The following is a 23,068-nucleotide window of genomic DNA, read 5'->3' on the forward strand; positions in this document are numbered from 1 at the left end:
CACACGACAGCTGGTCCCTAACAATGATACCCTGTACTATGGGAACGACCACATATGCTCACAGACTTGCTTTCCGGAAAACTTACGAAGTTTTACAAAGGATTCGTGTAGGCAAAAAGCCTTATTTTGGGAACTCTGATATAATTTTTGGATCATTTAAAGTAATCTTGTTCTCAATGAATTCTATAGACATTAACGATAAAAAATTGAAGCTATTCATAATTTGGAATTTTCAAATCAAATTTTCAATAAAAAGTTATCAAACTATTTATAAATATATTAATACGTGAAGCAAAAACTTTGTATCCTTTTTTACGAAAATTGCGCGGACGGACGAGTATGAAATTTCCCACATTTATAGAGAAGAAGTGCACAATGCTAATATTTTTTTTAAATAATGCATAAAAAATACATTAAATCAATAAAGAAAACATTACACACACTACCATGCATTTGACGCACACACGCATGCATACTATTTATTGTCAAACTTTTGCTCTTGACGTCTGTTGTCAAATTGAGAATAGATTAAATATTGTTTGTCTTTGTTAATATTTTTTACAGTGTAGTCTTGGCATAATTTGTGATTATAGAAGTATAAAATACAATCATAATAGTGTACAAACTTACAATTCCAATTAATTATAGTCGAATTTCGACTACTGCGGGACCTCTAGTAAATATAATTGTACATAGCCTTCTTTAATTTAACAAATAAAGGGCGCCATACCTCTTGTCGAACTCATGCAAGTCTTCCGACGTGAACTGGCTGGTCACGTCAAGGAGTTGTTGCAGGTGATCAGTGCAGATCCTACTTTTTCTCCTTCCATCTTCGCCTTCTCTAACTAGGAACGTGGAGCACCCTCCGTAGTCCAATGACAGAGATGGTTGTTGGACTACGATGGTGGTCCTGCCGGCTGGGATGGTGGTAGCTGCTGAGTCCAACGGGTTGGCTGTGACGTGGACCTGGGCTGCTGCCGAAGGGTTATAATTTAATAATACAGTTATAGACTTTGGTTTTTATTTGGCATAATTATTTCAGAGTTTGGTAGATTTTTAAAATTTACCAAAAAACACTAAGATGTTTATTGTACAGCCCTTATTGTAAATAGTAAGTTAATGTAAGTAGATAGAAAGCAACACGCACTAGAGTTTTGGGGCAAAATTGGCAGTAAGGTGGTGAGCATTACATTTCATATTAACATGTTTAATATCTAAAACCATTAAAGAAATAGCTAGCCTCAGATGAACTTTGCTACAAATAGACCAGGCGAAGATTCCTGTATAACTACTTAGAAATTACGCACTTGGAATTGTTGGATGGAGGACGTTGTTATAGGCCGGGTACACATTAGAGCATGTGTAGGACAACGGTGAATGGACCCACTGGTACCAATTCTTTATCATTCGTCTGTAGTAAATTGATATTGCGTATCTTAAGTCCTGAAGATGGGGTTGTCATTCAAACGAGCACGGTTATCACTATTCTTAATATTTTTGGGGAGAAATGTTGCGGAATGCAGAACCAAAGGCTTTTAGGTATGATGTTCACTTAGCAAAGCAATTAGGAATAAAAATCCCATGTTTAAAAGATGGGCCTTCAGTAATGATGTGATCATGTGTGGGCATAAATAATGCCTTAATACCAGGTATGCAATGTCTAGGCTGCCCATCGTAGCTAATAAATAAAGTAATACCTGTGGACTGTCTCCTAGAAGACGGCGGTGGAACAGAATGTTGGTGCGTCGAAGATCTTCTTCTGCTAGTCGCAAAGACTTCCGTCCCTTCCAACTGTCTCCGTAACTTGGCCACTTCGTCCTTGTAATACTCTTTCTCTTTCTTTTTCACGCGAGGTTCACTGCCTCTCCTCTTCGCGGGGTCGGGTTCAAAATTAAAATGCGTTTCGTATTTGTTCTGCGTAATTTTAGGGCTTTTGGGAGGTTCTATTTTTTGGTCGTAAGAATTTTTAACGGATGTCGAGGCACCCACCTGTGTCACTTGGGTTTTGTTACGCGTTTTATCTGCTTTTCGAGGATCTGGAAGTGGAACGTCAAAAATGAAACGGGCTGGGCCTGGCCTTGGGGAGTCTAGGACCTCGGTGGCCGACTGAGGTTTTGTGTAAGCAGGGGAGTCGATGTCACAGCTATTTTGGGGTCTGTGGTAATGTGGCGGGGCGGTGCTTGGAGGGTTTTGGATAGGTTCCGCGTCGATGAGGCTTGGAGGGTTGTGTGGTAGCTCGGGAGGTTCAGGCTCAGCGTCCATGGAATCATCTGTTCCCGTGATGGAAGTGAGGGCAGTGGCCGCTGAATCAGTGCTCGTGTTGATGGTCTTGTCCGAGGTCGTGCTGCTGCCCATGACGACAACCTGTTGACAAATTTAAAGGATTCAAGAAAACTAAAAATTACCGAAGAATAATCTTGGTAGTTAGTATTTTCATTGACGAAGCATTTGCTTTTGAATTGATGGGTTTCACTGGAGACGCTCAGGCAGCTGTTAGCAAATCCTACCCCTTCTGCCTGTGTCTTTGCTTGTCCTGGCGAAACTGGAAAGCCTTCGGGCTACCAGTAATCTTTTCCTTCCTATATAGAAAAAAGATTAAAGTCTAGTCTTTTCGATCAATATTACATATTTGTCCAAATAAATTGCATTTTTTTTGTATCTATTCGATGGTAGCCTAGGAGACTATTTTAGCTACGTTCAGACGGGTATGTGAGCTCAGCTACCCGTCCAACCTAAGAGAATTTGTTAACACTAGCCCTAGCAAGAGTAGTGCTTCACTGAATTGCGACCCACTGAGGAGATCCGGCGAGAAACTAAATTAAATTTGCATTCCTCCTTGAAACATGTCACTAATGGAGCAGTAGCCCTTAACTGCTTATTGACAAGTCCCGTCTGATGTCCACATGCACCCTTCTACAATATTGGTCCGCTCTGGTGGGTGTCTCCGTCATACATACTTCTACCGAAAGTTTTTATTCGTTCCTGTTTAAAGATTAGAATGGCCATATTACAATAATTTCTTTTCTCATGCTTCGGGCTATTTGTGATGTCTACAAGCTCGGGAAACCTTCTAGATCGCGAATCATTCAAATAAAACAAGATAAATGCTAACCAGATTGAAATAACTAATTCCATTAAGTATAATTTCCAATATCGACCGAAACGAAAAATAAAGGAGGAATATATTACAATATCAAAAAGTAGCCCATCGATTATCAAAGAGTCAGAATTTTACAAGAGATTACCATAAACCCGCATAATGGCGGGTAACAGATGCCGTCACCAGTGTACCTTCATGTTTTCTCTAACGATATTGATTTTGTTAAGTCTATGTTGTGATTGAACGTTTGACGCGTGATGCATTGCGGTGAATAGGACTCCTATGCTGAGTGGCTGTTGGTACCTTACGCTGTCTCAAGACGAACAGATGCATTTATTATTATCAATATTGTAGTCCATAATTATTATAAAATATTTTTCGTGTATCTCAGGAATGTGGACAAGATAGGACTATTATAACAAATTACATTATTATTTTAGCAACGTTTCGGTCTTTTATTAGACCTTCATCAGGCATCTGAAAATTACACATAATTGATAACCTACAATAATTATTTTATAATTTTATAAAATTATTGTAGTTTATCAATTATGCTAAAATAATAATGTAATTTGTTATAATAGTCCTATCTTGTCCACATTCCTGAGATACACGAAAAAGATGCATTTATATTCTAAAGAGCCATATTCAACGGCCTAGTGGTAGAAATGAACGTCGAGACCAGAACAAGTGGCTGCAAACAAAAACCTAATGGACAAGTCAACACTCGGAGAGTAAAAAAAATCAAAAACAATAATGTTAAGTTTCGCAAATTTGCTTTTTTTATTGCTCTTGTAGGCAGACGAGCATACGGCCCACTTGATGATGAGTGGTTACTGTCGCTCATGGACCTCAGCAATGTCAGGGGCAGAGTCAAGCCGCTGCCTACTATTTAATACTCTCCACAAGCCTCGTTTGAAGAAGGACATGTCGTAGCGCTCGGGAAACATCGTGGAGGGGAGCTCATAGCCGGATGGTGCGTGGCAACAAAAGTTCTTTGGAAACGCACTGTGGATGATCGCAGTGGTAGTATGGATGAACTTTACTCCGGTGGCGGACCGTTGCGATGGTAAAACGAGATTATGGATAGTAATTAGTTTAGTAAAATGATCACAGATCATCTTATACATATTATTATGTACACAATTAAGATGTGATCATGTCTGAATATGAGTAGTAGCAGACAAGTTGCTATGACTCTGGACTTGAGTTACAACTTCAATCCAAGCAAGAACATGGGATGTGTGAACCAACAAATATAAATAAATAAAAACTAAACACGAACACAAAATACAAAAAATACACTCTATACAAAAAATAAATAGTAAAATTTTCGAATTAATCACGAGGAATCGCGCGTAAATATTAAGTTTATTAGAATATTCGGTTTCGTAAAAAGAAAATTTGTAATTTTAGAAATACAAATGATAGAATATTTTACGTTTAAAATTCAAGTTCCAACCAACTGCACTTACTGGTGGTAGTAGGTAGAGTCCGCGCGGGTACGTACCACCACTCTGCCTATTTCTGCCGTGATGCAGTAATGCGTTTCGGTTTGAAAGGTGGGGCAGCTGTTGTAACTATACTTGAGACCTTAGAACTTATATCTCAAGTTGGGTGGCGCATGTCACGATGTCTATGAGCTCCAGTAACCACTTAACACCAGGTGGGCTGTGAGCTCGTCCATCCATCTAAGCAATAAAAAAAATATATATATATATATAAGTGGGAAGATCGGAACTTTTTGGTTAATTCACACTGGCACACGAGTTTTATTTTTAAAAGAAGAAAATATAACTGACAGATATAAGATTGACAGAACGATGTTACGAAGATGTATGTAGTATTTTTTTGAAAGAATAAAAGATTTTGTTGTTAAACTAAATATCCACTAGATTTCGTCATACCATCCCACATCTTTTTGGGGGCTCGTCCGGGATGGACACCGTTCAGGATGTCGTTCGGTGATAAATTACAGTGGATTGACGAATTTCTACAGAGATAAGTTGAGTGCATTTTCGTTGTGCATCCAAGACTTCGAGACGTGTAAAAATAACGCTATTGATGAAGTTTTTTGTAACGTTATTTTATGCAAACTTATGAAGATTACTTAAGATTATTTACTGAAGATTGTTTAAGAAGACTTATTCTGAAAATTATAATAACGACTACGACGACTATTTTCGAGTTCAACGAGACGATTATTATTATTTTTTTGCATAAAAATCTATACACTATTTCTAAAGTAAAAAATGCCTCCTAAGAAGAATAATGATAATGACGAAAGAGAAGACGTTGAGGTGCATATCTCGTTTCGTGATTTGGAGCAGTCCATGACACCTTTCACTGGAGATGATACCTACCCGATTTTGGAGTTTTTTGATGAATTTGAAGATGTTGCTGATTTGATGAAGTGGACTAAAGTGGAAAGATTGATCTATGCAAAGAAACTTTTGGGTGGAACAGCAAAGCTATTTTTAAGATCTATTGGTAGAGTTAAAGACTATCCTACTTTGAAGGAAGCCCTTATTGAAGAATTTGGCCCTAAGTTTAATAGTGCTAAGGTTCACAAGAACCTTATTTCACGAAAGATAAAAAATGATGAAACGTTACAACAATATTTTTTAGTTATGAAAGAAATAGCAATGCATGGAAGAGTAGATGATGCTGCTTTAATGGAATACGTCATAGATGGTATCAATGATCCTGAATCTAACAAAGCAATTTTATATGGAGCTACAGACTTGAAAGATTTTCGAAAGAAGCTAGACATCTACAGTGATTTTCGAAAGAAGCTGGACGATTACAGTGATATTCGGAAGAAAATGAGTACACAATCATATCACCAGGCAGTTCCGCGAGTAAATGCAGATGCAGGCACATCGCCATCAAGAAAACCGCATTTTAAAAGATGCTATAACTGTGGTGATTTAGACCATCAATCCCCCGGCGGTACAAAGGGCATTAAATGCTTTAAGTGTAATGAATTCGGTCACAAGGGCAACGAATGTAAGAATGATGCTAAAAAGTCTTTAATTATTCAGAAGAAAAACGAAGAAGAAAAAATCCCTTACAAGAAAGTGTTATTGAATGGAACAGAGATGGTGGCTTTTATCGATACAGGTAGTGACGCGAACCTTATTATACAATCAGAATTTGAAAAAATTGAAAATAATATCCAAAATTATGACAAGAATTCAGAAGTTCGTCTTACGGGTATTGCTAACAAAGAAGTACTTATCAAAGGTGTTTTTACTACTCAGCTACAGATTGATAATGCTGTTACGGATATCAAATTTTACATTGTGGAAGATGATATAATACCTGTAAAGCTGATCATTGGCAACCCCATACTGCGTGAATTCGAAGTTAAGTTTACAAGAAATGGTATTGTAATAGAGAGGATACCACTTTGTGCTATTGTTGCAGAGAAGGACGAGGTCAAAGAAGACTACAAGAAATTAAGAAAAGAACATTACAAGAAGTTAGAGACAGAAGATTATAAGAAGTTAGAAAAAGAAGACTGCAAGAAGTTGGTTAAAGTACCTTACCAGAATCATTTGACACAAAATAGAATACTGTACAAAGAGAAGAATGGAAGTAGTTTTATCGCTGTACCAAAGAAGATGGAAAAAGAAATTATAAGAGAGAATTATAGGAGAGGTCGACTAAAAGTTGAAGATTGGGAATGGAGGAGGTCCGATACATACGACTAATCTTGCTAATTTTATCAAATTATGGATTGATTCGTCTGAGGCAGACGAATAGGTAGGAATGGCCGAGTGGGAAGATCGGAACTTTTTGGTTAATTCACACTGGCACACGAGTTTTATTTTTAAAAGAAGAAAATATAACTGACAGATATAAGATTGACAGAACGATGTTACGAAGATGTATGTAGTATTTTTTTGAAAGAATAAAAGATTTTGTTGTTAAACTAAATATCCACTAGATTTCGTCATACCATCCCACATATATATATGGGTATATATAAAGAATATTTTATGTTTAAAATACAAGTTCCAACCAACTGCATTTACTGGTGGTAGGACCTCTTGTGAGTCCGCGCGGGTAGGTACCACCACTCTGCCTATTTCGGTCGTGAAGCAGTAATGCGTTTCGGTTTGAAAGGTGGGGCAGCCGTTGTAACTATGCTTGAGAGAAGTTATATCTCAAGGTGGGTGGCGCATTTACGATGTCTATGAGCTCCAGTAACCATTTAAAATCAGGTGCGCTGTCAGCTTGTCCACCCATCTAAGCGATAAAAAAAAAGTTGGCCCGCAGCACCGGCCAGCCGAGCTCAACGAATCACATCAGCAGGTCGTGATTGCGATTCAGTGGTAGATTCATTCACGAAGCAGGTTCCTCTGAGTTGTTGGACCTCGAGGCGTTAGGGTAGTTATAGTAAACTTTTCATTCCCAGCTGAGCTCTTGAGCTCGGTTACGTGTTGTGATAAATCAAAAAACCCCTGAACCAAAAAATAATAACACTCGTAACATCGGTCTTCCCAGCCATAGCTGTTGCGTGGGGGACCTGCCCATTTCCCTGAACGATTTATTGCATACGAACGGTACGATATGAACGAACCTGTTTCAGTGAAAAAATTCCTTGCTTTAATAGAATTTGAGCGGCGGAGTGGCCCAACCATGCCCTTTATATCGAATTTTACTTATACTCTTACTTTTATTATCACATTACACGGCCTGTCGAACTCACGGCCTACGTGGAGAGTTAAGTTGTTGTCGAAGCTCATAGATATCACAGCGTGAATACCGTCACTCACCTTCAGACTTTAGGTCAAATTTTTAATTATATAACGTCCGCCCCGACCTTCACATCAGAACGTTGACTGCCTCGAAGTAGATGAGCATTCTATTGAATGAAGTTCGTATTCCAGAGCAGAGGTATAGCCGTGAGATGGTTGTGACTTAGATGTCAAGTCACAGCCTGGGGCGTGTAGTGAAACGATAGGTTACTCTACCCTAGGATTTTGTTTACTATAGGTGGTGGAACAGGAGAGGGAGCGCTTTTCTTCCCTCTTGGCACCATGCCAAGTGCCCCCGCCACTGATCCTGGGATCAGAGGGGGCGTTTATCCAGCTCCGTCCCCTGTGAGAAGGAAGTCTCCTTCAGTGATGGTCACGGGGCGACCTGTCGGGGTCGAGGCTGTGCCACAGGCTACCATCATTCCAGTGCGCTGGTACCAAGAAGATAGGACGAAGCGACGGCGACTGCGACGTTGTCGTACAATACAGTAGAAGAGCAACCCGGACGGCGGTGTATCGAGTTCCGACCCGGCAAGCTAATTCCGACACAGTAGGGTATTATGGAACAATATTGCCTCGACGACCGTTGGGCGTTCTCAGGTTAGCACTCCGAATTTGTCTGTAGTGTTTACCGCGGGAACCTCCCTACTCTACCCGGGTGGAGATAGGACGTCGTGTGAGAAAGTACAAGGGGAGTCGTTTGGTGGGTAGGGCCCTAAAACGTCTTTGGTCCCGCGGTCCGCTCCTAACATCTGCGGACCGTTAAAACCCACATTCACCGCACCCCCTAGGTGCAGAAATCTCATATTCAGAGTTCGACTCCGGCGCTCTAATAAAAAAGGATCCTGCTTACCATACTGTTTTTGAAAGATAATGAAAATGTGGTACAAGTCGATTCTCATTGTATGCAAAAACTGACGCATGGGGTTAACGGACTGACGTAAGCGGGGCAGTCGCCAATCGACCTTTGTGTTCCATTGCGTCTTCACGTAACATAGTAAAGATAATTCTTAAACTCACTAAAATGATAAATACATTTTTGTTTTGTTGAAGAATATGTTTCGGCTTCGTAACATAACGGTTTGGGAAACTACCGCAATCCGAAGCATGGAATCCATGACCACGTAGTCGTGTTGAGAGAAAGCATGCATTGTACCAGGTTACAAGACAACGAACCTCAAACGATGCAGCCTTTGATGTCTTTTAAACTTAAACTAGAGGTCCCGCAGTAGTCGAAATTCGACTATAATTAATTGGAATTGTAAGTTTGTACACTATTATAATTGTATTTTATACTTCTATAATCACAAATTTCGCCAAGACTACACTATAAAAAATATTAATAAAGACAAACAATATTTAATCTATTCTCAATTTGACAACAGACGTCAAGAACAAAAGTTTGACAATAAATAGTATGCATGCGTGTGTGCGTCAAATACATGGTATGTAGTGTGTGTAATGTTTTATTTATTGATTTAATGTATCTTTTATGCATTATTTTAAAAAAATATTAGCATTGTGCACTTCTTCTCTATATTCTCTATAAGTGTGGAAAATTTCATACTCCTCCGTCCGCGCAATTTTCGTAAAAAGGGATACAAAGTTTTTGCTTCACGTATTAATATATAGATAATGCTACATTAATTTCATTGAAACGCGACGAATACTTTTCGTTAAAATTAAATACAATTTTTCGGAGCGGACGCCTGAAATGTTTCAGGGAATCGTGAAAAATACCATCAAAAGAAATCAGGAATTCTATGTGTGTACAATCCGGCCATAAGTAATGTTAGAATAAAATACATTAATACATTTGATTTTGGAACCTCCTTTCCATATGAATATTCATACTGTTTTTTCGCACCAATTCTTGTTGAATATTCTTGTGATATTAAAATGGATTGGGCTGATAAAAAGGACCGAACTGCTGTGGAATATATAGCGTTACACACAGTAGGTATAGAGGTCTACTTACTGGTGGTAAGACAAGAGGCTCTATCACCAGTAGGTAGACCTTATGTTCCACCGTAGACCTTATGTATTTAGTATTAATTTGAACTTGATACTTCTAGCGGTATCTATGAAAAACGATCTTAAGTGTCTAATAGATAGACAGACGGACAACAAAGTGATTGTATAAGTGTACCGTGTTTTCCTTCTGAGGAGCGGACCCCGTAAAACGATATTTTCCTTGTAACAATACTGGCGTAAGTATTTTTTCTTCATACCTAAAATAGAATGCTTACAATTTCGGTTCATGTCACCAACGACCTTTCAACTCACTGAATCTGGTGATCTAGTTCAGATTCAAACTTGTCGGCGACACTGTGAGCTGCACACGAGGTCACTTCTCCCCTGCATATTCTTATAGCGAACCAGGCCTTTGGTTGAAAAAATAGGCTAGATAAGACAATTAATTTTCATGGAGGTGAACAGTATTTACTGAGTCTGTGAATCAGCCGTGAAGCGATTGGAGAAGATTTGGAGAAATCGCAGCATAAACAAAAAAACTAAGATAAAGCTCATGAGAACCCTTATCTTCTCCATATTCTTGTACGCTTCTGAGACGTGGACCCTCAAGACCCGTAACCGATTGAGAATTGACGCATTTGAAACATGGTGCTGGCGCAAAATGTTGGGCGTATCATGGAGGGAGCGAAGAGCAAATGTGTCAATTCTCGAGGAGCTAAACGTCAAGACCCGTCTATCTACAATCTGTATGCAGCGTCTCCTTAAGTACTTCGGACGCGTGGCCCGACAAAATCCTGAGAACTTGGAAAAATTAATAGTTGTAGGTCACGTGGAAGGAAAGAGAAGTCGAGGAAGATTGCCAACCAGGTGGACGGACATTATCAAGGAGGCCACAAACACCAGCGTCCCGGGCGCCATTAAGCAGGCCGAATGCAGGCAACATTGGAGGAAGTTGGTGCAAAAACTGGACCAAGGTGGTCACGACCGTTAGTAATGAGGAAACGACAAAGAAGAAGAAGAAGGCTACGTTCTATTTAACATTTAATTAAATACTATGCCAGAACTGAACCTTTGTTCCTAATTCAATAGCTCGAGTTGTTCTCAAGGTTGGTCTTGTTTCAATTTCGTCAAGATGTATTTAGTATTTACTGGTGGTAGGGCGTCTTGCGAGTCCGCAAGGGTAGGTACCACCATCGTGCCTATTTCTGCCGTGAAGCAGTAATACGTTTCGGTTTGAAGGGTGGGGCAGCCGTTGTAACTATACTTGAGACCTTTAGAACTTATATCTCAAGGTGGGTGGCGCATTTACGTTGTAGATGTCTATGGGCTCCAGTAACCACTTAACACCAGGTGCGCTGTGAGCTAATCCAACCATTTAAGCAATAAAAAAAACATAAATGCTGTTTTTTGTCGATTAAAATTGAATTACTGATGCCACTCCAAAGCAACGACGTGAGGTAAATCCTTAACATTATTTGATCGTTTACTTCGAAAAGCAATCTGAACACGCGGATTTACTTTCTAAAAGACTCTTCAAAAGCTCATTTATTTCATTGTTTTAGCCTCAAGCAGGCTAGTTTTGGTGCGAATTAAAAGAGTGAAGCGATTAATTCACGAGGTAGGTATAAATGCTTAAAGATTCATCGTCATTCTCCTACCCTTCTCCCAGTCACCTGGGGTCGGCTCAACATGTTTTCTCCTTCTATACTCCTCTATCATATACCATTTCTTCGCCCGCTCCTGGATGGAACCATCCATTTCTTCTTAGATCTCCCTCTTCCTCTATATCCTTCCACATTCATAGTTAACATTCTTTTACCAACCTCATTTTCATTTCGTCTCATCACATGTCCATACCATCCCAAACGCGCACTTCTCACCTTTTGTGTCACAGGTGCCACTTTCAGACTTCCTCTAATATATTCATTCCGTATTCTATCCATTCTCATCACTCCACACATCCATTGCAACATTCGCATCTCTGCTGCATGCAATCACCTTTCATAGCATAAATACTTAAAGATTGACCACATAGCCTCTACCAACCGAACCTAGTGCTGGATATCCATCAATCAGCTCCAGTGAGCCATGGATCATTGGCTTCCACTGACATCCGTGCAACTCCGTGGTACTTATATATAGGTTGTCGTTGTACCAGCAGATCTGTGGAGTGCGATTGATAGCTCAATGTTATAAAGAGATTTAAATAAATTAACAGACCCTTCACCGTCAGATATATCAGACTGTTCTCACTGGAGACAAAGTCTTTTCAAAATGATAAATAAGACAAGTAAACAATGCGAACGCACGATTGCTACACGGCAGAGATAGACAGGCTGTTGGTACCCACTCGTGCGGAACACGTGTTGAGTACGGATTGATTCACAGAACTTAGCACCACCCTGCGGGATTTGAACAGCGGTATATAGTCTTTTTTTCTTTTGCTTAGATGGGTGGACGAGCTCACCGCCCAACTGGTGTTAAGTGATTACTGGAGCCCATAGACATCTACAATGTAAATGCGCTACCCACCTTGAGATATAATTTCTAAGGACTCAGTATAGTTACAACGGCTACCCCACCCTTCAAACCGAAACGCATTACTGCTTCACGGCAGAAATAGGCGGGGTGGTGGTACCTACCCGTGCGGACTCACAAGAGGTCCTACCACCAGTGATTACGCAAATTATAATTTTGCGGGTTTGATTTTTATTACACGATGTTATTCCTTCACCGTGGAAGTCAATCGTGAACATTTGTTAAGTACGTATTTCATTAGAAAAATTGGTACCCGCCTGCGGGATTCGAACACCGGTGCATCGCTACATACGAATGCACCGGACGTCTTATCCTTTAGGCCACGACGACTTCCAGTCTTATTCGAATACCCACAAACAGAATTAGGAATGCTTATAATGTTTAAAATATTGTAATCACACATTTAGTCTGTACTTGTCGATGCCGTTAGCTACATGGACGCGATTTTCAAATTGTAAAACTGAAACAAAAAGCCAAAATAAGGCACAATCGCCAAGTATTTTTAAATAAAGTACAAAAATCTACACACCTCTTAAAATGCACGTCGCACTAAACGAAGCATACAAACAATACAGACGCAATTTTGGACAAATCCGTAAGTCGATTTCCTTTGAACACTCGCAAACGCGGTGAGATTTACCGCCCAAATACTTGTTATTCTCCTAATAACATGGAATAGGGTGCGACTTGTAAAATCCCCCTAACTCGGCAGCGAATTGCGTTTAAGAAATATAAATCTAAATGATTTGTATTTATACGTTGACTTAGAGTGATAAAATACTTCATATTGAATTGTTGCAATAATTTATTTATTTATTGCATAGATTGATGAAAGCGCTCCTGTCTTAAATTAAGTGGTTAGCAGTGGACATATACCATATAGGTAAGCGCAAGGTTCTAGTTCTAATTGTATTATGAACAATTACGACTACCACCCTGCAAAGCCGACCTACGTGAATACTTTGCGATAGAAATAGCTTGGGAAGTCCGTCTAAAAGCAAAATTTGACCTTGAAAGAACGTCGAAAACTTCTTTTATCCAACCTTCCCCTGCATCTTATAGTCACCATTGTATACCCCTCTTCGCCTGGTTTTCCTCATTACTGAGGGTCGTGACTCCCCCGCTGCATCAGTTTCTCCCGTACGATTTCCCTCCATCTGCTGCGATTCTTAACTTCATGAAAGGCATTGTGAAAGTTTATGCTTAGAGAAGATCGTATTTGGTCCGACCATCTCGTAAGACTGCGTCCTCTGGGACGTTTGCCATCTATCTTTCCTGTCAACATCAGCTGTTCAAGATTGTGACCCTCTTTACGAGCAATATGTCCGAAGAATTCCAGCACCCTACGAAGGCATATAGTGGAAAGTCTAGTTTTGATATGAAGCTCTCTCAGAATAGACACGTTGGTGCGAAAGGCGGTCCATGGAATCTGTAGCATTTTTCTCTAGCTTCACATTTCAAAGGCGTCTATTCGGTCTCTGTCGGCCTTCTTCAGTGTCCAGTATATTGTATACCCATCACAAGGTAAGTACAATTCGCAAGTATTTCTTGTCGATACTTAACTCATAATAGTACACTAAAACTATGAACATAATAGAAATACACTATATACTCTGCGCGCTACCAAACCAAAAGACTTCGCCCAGCTTTTTCCAAACTTGAACTAATTGTTATCAGTAATTTGTACATAAAACTCACGTTAGGAACGTACAGTATAGTTCAAGACGTTTTGAAACTATAGAACTTGTCTACTTTTTAATCCGGAAACTCATGATGCGAAAGTAAATTGAAAAAACGTTCCAAACCTAATGAAACTCAAGTCTTAAATCTTCAGTGGACTGTAAAGGCATTGAGAATAGCTATTTAAATACGTAGAAACCTTTTTAAAGTTTTTCAATTGGTGTTCCAAAGAATTTAATAACGGACGGGGATTTAACATAGACTTCGAAAAACACAATAATATTTATTGGCAATGCAAGGAAAAGTGTCTTAAAATAAGGGAATAGTGATTGGATTCGCACAACAGAATGCAGGACCGACCCGGGCGGACACAACACGTCTTCCAGCACAAGTCATTGACCTGTTTTATTGAAAAGCTTGCAGCAATTCGTTAAGCAGTTTCAAGCTCAATCGTAAAACTTTTGGGAGGATCTGTCGCCCGCCACACTTCACTGTGAATGTGCACGAATATTATTTATCTTTTTACTACCTTTCGGCGGGCGCTCGGGTGCAGTAGGGTGTCCTTGCTTAAAGAATAAATAAAGATATTAAAAAAAATATTAAATTGTGCTTTGTTAAACAATTATATTTTGGACAATTGTAATTTTGTAATTATGTCACGTATTATGTGAATGCCTGAATCAAAACAAATACGATTAATTCTGAGCCAATGGACGTGTTCACTAATGATGATGATCTTGAAATGATATTACACTTTTTAGTTTTCGGTCTCACTTTCAGAATGCTATTAATTGGTCAGACTGAACATCTTTACAAGATTGTTATTAAATGTATTGCTACTGACGTGCTCGTCACTTCACCAGCCCCCGTTATGGATCTTGTGAGCCCGGACTCCGCAGCGGGCCCTGCACAATGTGATGGTCCGCCGGTCACGACTCCGTATGCTGGACGCGCTTGTACTTATGTTCGTCCCCGGTTCGGTCCCAGATGAGGTTCGAACGCTTCGGACGAATAAAGTCATTCAGTGGGTCCCTCAAGTCCTCGGTGACCCCACGCAATAAGCCCCTGGGCTACCACATACAACAATACAGCCTTTTTTTCTACCTAAGCTGGTAGCTTAGGGGAAGGAGTTCACGGGGCTCTAAGGTGAGGACGTTGCTAACACTAGCCCTAGCAAGAGCAGTGCTTCGCGGAATCTACCACCGGATCTGAAACGCGAGCCACTGAGAAGATCCGGCCAGAAACTCAGTGGGCTGTACAGTTAACTTCTTAAATAAAAAATTGTATATTTTTGAAATCATGGTCACCCGAAGAAACTCGTAACATTTGACTATCGAAAGTTCCAGTCAACGTGAAGTTTCTTCAGGATAAATTATGTTAGGAAGCACGGAGACGGCGACATTACCTTCAGGAAGTGTTCGCTGAGGAGCACACATCTTCGCAATACGTTATACAGCTGTAAGCACACAGCGTGAAGCGATGCAGCGCTGTGCCGTGTCTGACTAAGTTATATATTTCTCGTACTCTGGTTTGCTTAATAATGTTTGAGCTACGCGATTTTCCCTTTTTTAAAACGCTTTTATTAGCTTCAGACGTATGTATGTATGTTTGTAACGGAATCTTTGAACATGATTTTGACCCCCTTCAAAACGTCGGATTTACTCGAAATTTGGCAAACTTATTAAGGACCGATGACAATTCAATATTTAAAAAAGTTTTGTAAAGATTGAAATCCAACTAAAAAATAGAAAATAAATTTTAATAAATTTGAATTAAAAATAATGTAAGAAAAAATGATTTTATTGTAAAAAAAGCGTGGGGTGCATAGTATCAGTAGTTATAAATATTTTATGAACAGATATGAGTAGAAGGGCTATTTTGTTAATATCCTGAAAAGCACCCCAAGCGTATTTTGTTAGTTTTTTTAAGCTATTATTTATTTAGTCAGCTTTTTTCTATTCAACAATAAGATAAATACGTAATTGAAATACATAAATAGGTCTACATCTGTCAGCGTTCATAGTCGAATGTCGATTGGACGAACACAAGTTTTGTTAATGTCTGTTCCGATATCTCATGAGTCCTTTAGCACGGCTGCAGCCGCGTTGCCTATTTCTGTCCAGAGGCGGTTTCGTGTACTGGTTTTAAGGGTCCCATAAGAGAACATATTATAGTGTTGAAAGACAGAATACTATAAAATACGATAAGCATGAATTATGTAATGTACCTAAACTATGAAGAAGTAGATTAATGTCTTGACAAATTTGTACCTACATAAAGGATAGGTTAGAGGGAAATTCAATAGGATTTATTTTTCAAAATTTGGTCAGAATTATCTACAACAGAGGGCGGGGCTCAATTCTCACTTTGCGTACATTGATGTCCATGAACATCAGTATTCACCTACACTGAAATAACGCCTGTCGGACTTGTTCAATTAATACAATCCATTTTCAGTGAACTTTCAACAAAATTATAGTAAATCCATTGACTAAATAATAAAAACCTCTTTCGTTTAAGCATGAAAATGTAAAAGCTCGGAAGCTTTCAATTTTAACATCACATAAAGCTCCTTTCTCTTACCGACTATAAAAAAGTGATAAATCTTTGACAAAAAGAGAGCACTTACCGTAATTGGATGTCGTGTACAGGTTCGAGTCCCGGGTTGGGATGAGAGGGGCTTTTATAGTTCGGGAGCAGAACAATAAATAAATAAAACTGTCGTTTGTCAGCGGTCGGAGATCGGAATACGTTTTAGGAAGGCTTCACACGCGCCGGTACCGACTTTGCGTGCCCACTGGACTCACATCTTTTTTTCCTACCTAAGCTGGTAGCCTTGAGAAGCTATGCCAGCGTCACCTAACGAGTAGGTGAGCTCTCGGAGCTCAAAACTGAGGGCGTTGCTAACACTAGCCCTACCAAGGGCAGTGCTTCGCAGAATCTACCAATGGATCGGAAACGCGACCCACTGAGAAGAGCCGGTAATCACCTCTGCTAATGCAGCATGTGTTCAAATTCAACAGGCGAATGCTGCTTACGTTGTAGATGTCTATGGACTCCAATAACCACTTAATACCAGGTGGGTTGTGGGCTCGTCCACCCATCTATGCAATAAAAAATAATAAAAAAGTCTAGAGACAGCGCAGCGCAACCTCTAACTATAACAATACTAACTACGATACCACTGTGTTGAGAAACTTCCTTTTTTGTAGTACGGCGGTAGAGTGCTGTGAGTCCGCGCGTATAGAACTCGTCAGCCTACTTCTGCCGCGAAGCAGCTGTGTGCGGCAGTTTCACGGACGCGTCAGACATCATACAATACGATCCCCTTTCTCAAGCGGGTGGCACTATTCACACTGTGGCGCCTACGGGCTGCAATAAGCATTTCCAGTAACAAAAAAATAAGACGGAGAGGCTGGTTGGCTTGGTGTTTTTAAAATGATGACGTCAGCTGCGTGGCTGATGCCATTCTCCTTCTCCATTACTATGATTTCCTTCCATAGTGACAGTAATTAAAACTGAATTTTCCAAACAATTCGTTTTATTGAATTTCTGCGGTATCTTTATTTTTTCTGCGCGTGTGTTTTTCACTGAACTCCTCCTAAACGGCTGGACCGATTTTAATGAAATTTACTGCGTAACTTCAGGTGGATTCGAGAATGGTTTAGATTTACAAATCAGCCCGACAGATGGCGCTACAGTCGGTATCTAGGTTATTTATCTTTCCTAAGTCGGTATCTAGGTTATTTATCTTTCCTAGAAATAATTTATATGGCAAAACAACGTTTGCCGGGCCAGCTAGTAACAACATAGATGTCCAGCCTTGCGGCTGCTCAAGCCGGACTATGTGCTGCGACAATAGCTTCTCGTATTCATAGTAGAACTGTGGGTATAGTAACCGGCAAACATCTTGAGCAAACGACCTTGACTGCGCAGAACCGAATTTTAGGTCTCTTTGGTGGTGAGGGTGAGGCGCGACGGCAGGGGAAATCGTATCGAAAGCGTTATTGGTAGATCAGTCGAACCTTGCGTCCCGCACCGCACCCTCGTTCCGCTTGCTCCCAAAAGTACGCTTGCGTACAGTGGAAAGTTATTATATTATTAAAGTCTATCGTTATTAATCGTTAAGTTATTTGTTATAATTGCTTGTTGACTTTGTTGCCATTGCTATTTGTTGAGTGTTTGTTGATTTTTTATAAAAAATACACTATGCCGCGACAAACTGGTGTAGTATTCAAAAGAAAGGGTAGAAAAATTGTGTACGACGTATATTGCTTCATGTAGTCATAATAAGATGTAATCATAATAACTACATAACAAGCAGCGAAACTCCGTACCGTAGAAAGGCTTCGAAAATTTTCAAGAAGATAAGTATACATTTTAATGGCTCGGAATGAAGTTTACGACGAATTATGAAAGAGCTAGGCTTCAGATGGAAAAAAACCAGAAAATAATCAGAAGCTGGTAATTGAAAAAAGTAACATTCGATTACTACGAATCGAATATCTTCAAAAAATTATTAATTATAGACAAACAAGAAGATCGAGCCGGCCGAGTTGTAAACTACACCGATGAGCCCTATGTCGACTCATCACGATGAGGTCGACTGGGGTGATGAAAACAGTGATGATGATGGTCAAGATTATGATAACGAAAAAAAATTACAAATACTAGCTTCGCTTCAACTGAGCCAAGACCTGGCAACAGCTCTAGTTTTGACTTAATAGAAGGAATATCTAATTTACCCCAAGATTAAATTATTACAATTATTAACCTATATTTTTTGTTGATGTTCTAATAAATATATAAATAAATACATATGTTGATTTTAATAATTTAATTGCATTATGACGCAGAGTAAATAATGTTTTTGCACGTGAGTGTACCATGCGCAAACTTACCCCCACTACGTCAACAAATGCTCAAGAAGTTTGCCGGCTATTATAGTTTGATCATTAATCTCCTGAATACCGTCTTAAGCAATTGTTGACTTGCGTAGGACTTACAAAAGATATTCAACCATATTAACATTGATGAAACAGTTAACTCTAACCATATTAGTTAACTAAATAGCAGCGTTGCGTCGATATATTAATTGAAAATCGCTCGCTCATCGGTCTGAGCTAAACAATATAACCTTTCATATCGAACTGAATATTAGAGTAATCTTCTAAAATTGATCCCATAACGCCACGCCACTGTACCTAGGACGAGCGCACGCAACTATCACAACTCAGTGAGCTTTAATCTAAGCTCCAGCCAGTTAAATGAGCTCGGTAGCGTATTGACGAACTATCATTTAGTTTTATCAATAATATCTGCGACTACAATTAAATGTTTGAAATGCACCCAGTATTTTTGCTGTTAATTTTCCGAAGCTCATTGACATCATATCTGAATGTCGTCGTCGATCTTGAGACATGAGGTCAACATCACAATTGTATACTCAGCACCGTGCATAATATTACGGTTTTACATAACAATAAAACCGATATTATGTGCCGAGAAGGAAAACATACAGCATTGTATTATGAAGAAGCAGTGTGTACTTAGCTTAGATTCCTTGTCTATGTCCAACCATAGACCGTCAATTTAGTTCCATCTTTAGCCGCTAGGTGCTGCCAGCAAGTATAAAGGGAGCGCAGCCATCTTTGATCTTCATAGTCTTCACCAGGAAGAACTTCCTGCAATGCTGTATGTTTTCCTTCTCGGCACATAATATCGGTTTTATTGTTATGTAAAACCGTAATATTGATGTGCCTTTGGAAAACATACAGCATTGTATTATGAAGACGTGTTTGTTATCTGCTGGTGAAATTATTAAGCACAACGCTATGATGAAATAGGTAAAGCCATAATAAAATTATGAAGCGCAATGATAATGTTCATAATTTATATAATTATTAAATCGAAAAAACAGTTGTTAACTTCCACGTTAATTCAATAATTAAAAAATATTTATAAGTTTGTAATAAACATTTTATCTTGTATATACAAGAAAATGTATAAATTGTATAAATGATGTATATACATCATGCAGAAGTAAATGTGTTGAAAAAAAAGAATCGTGAGGATCTTTACGAAGCTCTATTATTCGGCAATAATTGTAAACGTTTGGATGATTTGCAATTGCCTCTAGAAAGTATTTCGTCCATTGGTTCATTATCAATCCATCTCAGAGGCTACTGCTGATCTACCACTTCTTAGAGATGCGTTGATGCCATTACCTCGTAAGGTTGAACGAAGACCAGTTTCCAATTACAGTACGGGATGCCGCTTTTGTGACAACACACATAGTTAGAAAAAAATCCTTACGAATCTTACCGGGCATGTCTTTAGTTTCATGTTTAGAAAGCACTTATGCAGATTATTGACGAAAATGGATTTCAATTTTAGACCCAAAGACTGGTATCAGAAAGATGTTTTTCTCTGTTATCAAAGAAACTGTCTTTAGAAATGTTGAGCAAAGTAAGGTCATTAACTCTGCGTCCCGTAGCCAGCAACATGGTTGTTGGTGTCCTTCAGCTACATTGAGGCGTGATGGTGGCTGGGTTTGAAGAAAACCAGTTTAGAACTATTCTCGGATCTCATGTGAATGGGACTACACTTAGTAAAACTGTCCTACATGTATTTCGCCCACAGAAAGTTGACAGCGCTGCTTTATGATGCAGAAGGATTGTTTTATAGGCAAAATTTTCTTTTTGGAAAAGAAGAAAGAATTTGGCAACATCTGCAGACTTAGGATCAATTTTAAAACTGTAGCACCATATGCACCATCTTCTAGTTGCTGATAAGTATGCTGACAAAGTGGATTGACACCAGCTAATTTTCAACAAATCTTCTCCGGTTTAGACCAGTCATTATTTGTACAACCTCCCCCCCCCCCCCTTTCTAAGCTTTCAGGGTTAATGTTTAACCTGCGGAGGAGGCAGGTTTTGGATTTCGTGCGAGTTATCTAGCGTTCGGGATCTGAGGGCTTGGAAACCCAAATGCTTTCGCTCAGTCTGGGAACACTACCAGGTAGGTTCCCTAGACACTGTTGAAGTGAGTCAGTACTTTGGGGAGAAGGTTGAGAGGAGGAATTCTCCATGCTAGTTGCATCCTCTACGGTCTGCTGAAGGTATCCAATCTTGGTCGGCGAATGGGTTTATATCCGGATGACCCCACTTTCGAAAAACTTTTGTGGTCACTTGTGGTAAAAAGTGCCATTTCGCAGGTTGATTTCCTCGTGATAGCCTGTCGGCTATGATGTTGTATCTCCCCGAGAGATAAGCTGACAGTTATCTTGAACTTATCGCTTAGGTTTAAAAATCGAAAGGTCAATGTTAGTGAAATACTTTCAGATTCATTTTGATTGTCACTACCATTGCAAATAGCTCTTTTGTGGGTGAGTCGTTTCTGTTGTTGAGCTGACCATAGACAGGACGTTAATATTTTGTCTAATTGTAACCCCTACCCATGTCCGAAGCTTCCGTTGCCAGGAAATGGTTGGTTTTGGGTCTCGGCAATGTTTGACATGTGGCTCCGCGTCAGCACTGCATTTGTAACCCCTATACATGTCCGAAGCTTCCGTTGCCAGGAAATGGTTGGTTTTGTGTATCGGCAATGTCTAACATGTGGCTTCGCGTCAGCACTGCATTTAATTGTTAACACATGCAGGATGGCCTGTTTTTTACCCCTTTTCTTGAAACTTGGAACAAAATTTGGAAGTTAGCATAGATTGATGTAATTCCGTCAGAGTTTGAGCTAGGATGTTGTTGAGTGGCCACTTCGTTTCTCGCAATTTTCCATCGAATCCCTAGACATGTCATCTCTTGAACCAGTGTACTAATTGATTTTTTGTAAGGCTGACTTGGCAGCCCAAATAATCCAAGAGCTTTACAGCTTATGTGGCCTGAAGACTCAACTTGGACTTCTTTTGATGGACCTGGTGGGATTTGCGTAGGTGGGATAACACTCAACATCCCTTTGCACGCAATGTTTCCGCGACCGAGCATGCTATGCAAGCAAAAAAGGTGTATTTGTCTTCATGGACCAAGAAAAAGTCGCGTAGGTAGGTTAACATTTGACTTCCCTATGTACGTAAGGTCTTCGCGACCGAGCATGCTATGGGAGCAAAAACGCTTATTTGTCTTGGTGAAACAAGATCATGTCGTGTAAGTAAGCTAGCACTTCGATTTTGCACGCAATGCCTCCGCGACCGAGCATGCTGTGGAAGCAAAAAGGTGTATTTGTCTTCAAGGACCAAGAGAAAGTCGCGTAGGTACGTTAACATTTGACTTCCCTATGTACGCAAGGTCTCCGCGACCGAGCATGCTATGGGAACAAAAACGTTTATTTGTCTTGGTGAAACAAGATTAAGTCGTGTAGGTAAGCTAGCACTCGACTTTGCACGCAATATCTCCGCGACCGAGCGACCGAGCACCCTATATAATGGAAATTGACATGCCAGCCCAGATAATCCAAAACCTTCACAGCTTCTGCAGCCTGAAGTTTCAACTTGGATTTGTTTTGGTCGACCAAAAGGAAGTCGTCTAGGTAGACTAGCACTCGAGTTCCTTTTGCACGCAAGGTCTCTGCGACCCAGCATGTTATGGAAGCAAAAAAGGTTAATCCAAAAGCTTCACAGCTTCTGCAGCCTGAAGTTTCAACTTGGATTTGTCTTGGTCGACCAAAAAGGAAGTCGTCTAGTAGACACTAGCACTCGAGTTCCCTTTGCACGCAAGGTCTCTGCGACCCGCATGTTATAGAAGCAAAAAGGTGTGGCTCTGAAGCCAGACCGAAGGGTAGACATGTCATTTCATACTAACTCATAAGAAGGTACCGATTCCTTCCTGGAGGTACTGATACTGGTACCTTGGTACTGATCCTCAAGAAGTATCGACGAAATTTTGCGACTGATACTAGAAAAATATTCCTGAGAAATGTTCAATTCTATCATCCAGTCCCCTGGGTGGAGAAAGTTTGGTATCTAGGTGTCCGAAAACAGTTAGGTGTTTTATCTTTACGA

General features: G+C 39.8%; 1 protein-coding gene across 1 annotated transcript in view; it reads right to left on the minus strand.

Moving 5' to 3' along the window:
* The window catches only part of LOC101738532 (uncharacterized), a 121,024-nt gene that overhangs the window by 37,042 nt on the left and 60,914 nt on the right, over positions 1-23,068 (minus strand). The window contains exons 3-4 of the mRNA XM_062674426.1: positions 1,698-2,364; positions 731-974 (exon numbers count right to left, since the gene is read on the minus strand). Coding sequence (XP_062530410.1) covers positions 731-974; positions 1,698-2,364 — 911 coding nt within the window. The remainder of the gene's footprint in view (positions 1-730; positions 975-1,697; positions 2,365-23,068) is intronic.

Source organism: Bombyx mori, chromosome 20, assembly GCF_030269925.1.
Source record: "Bombyx mori chromosome 20, ASM3026992v2".
Classification (NCBI taxonomy): Eukaryota; Metazoa; Arthropoda; class Insecta; order Lepidoptera; family Bombycidae; genus Bombyx; species Bombyx mori.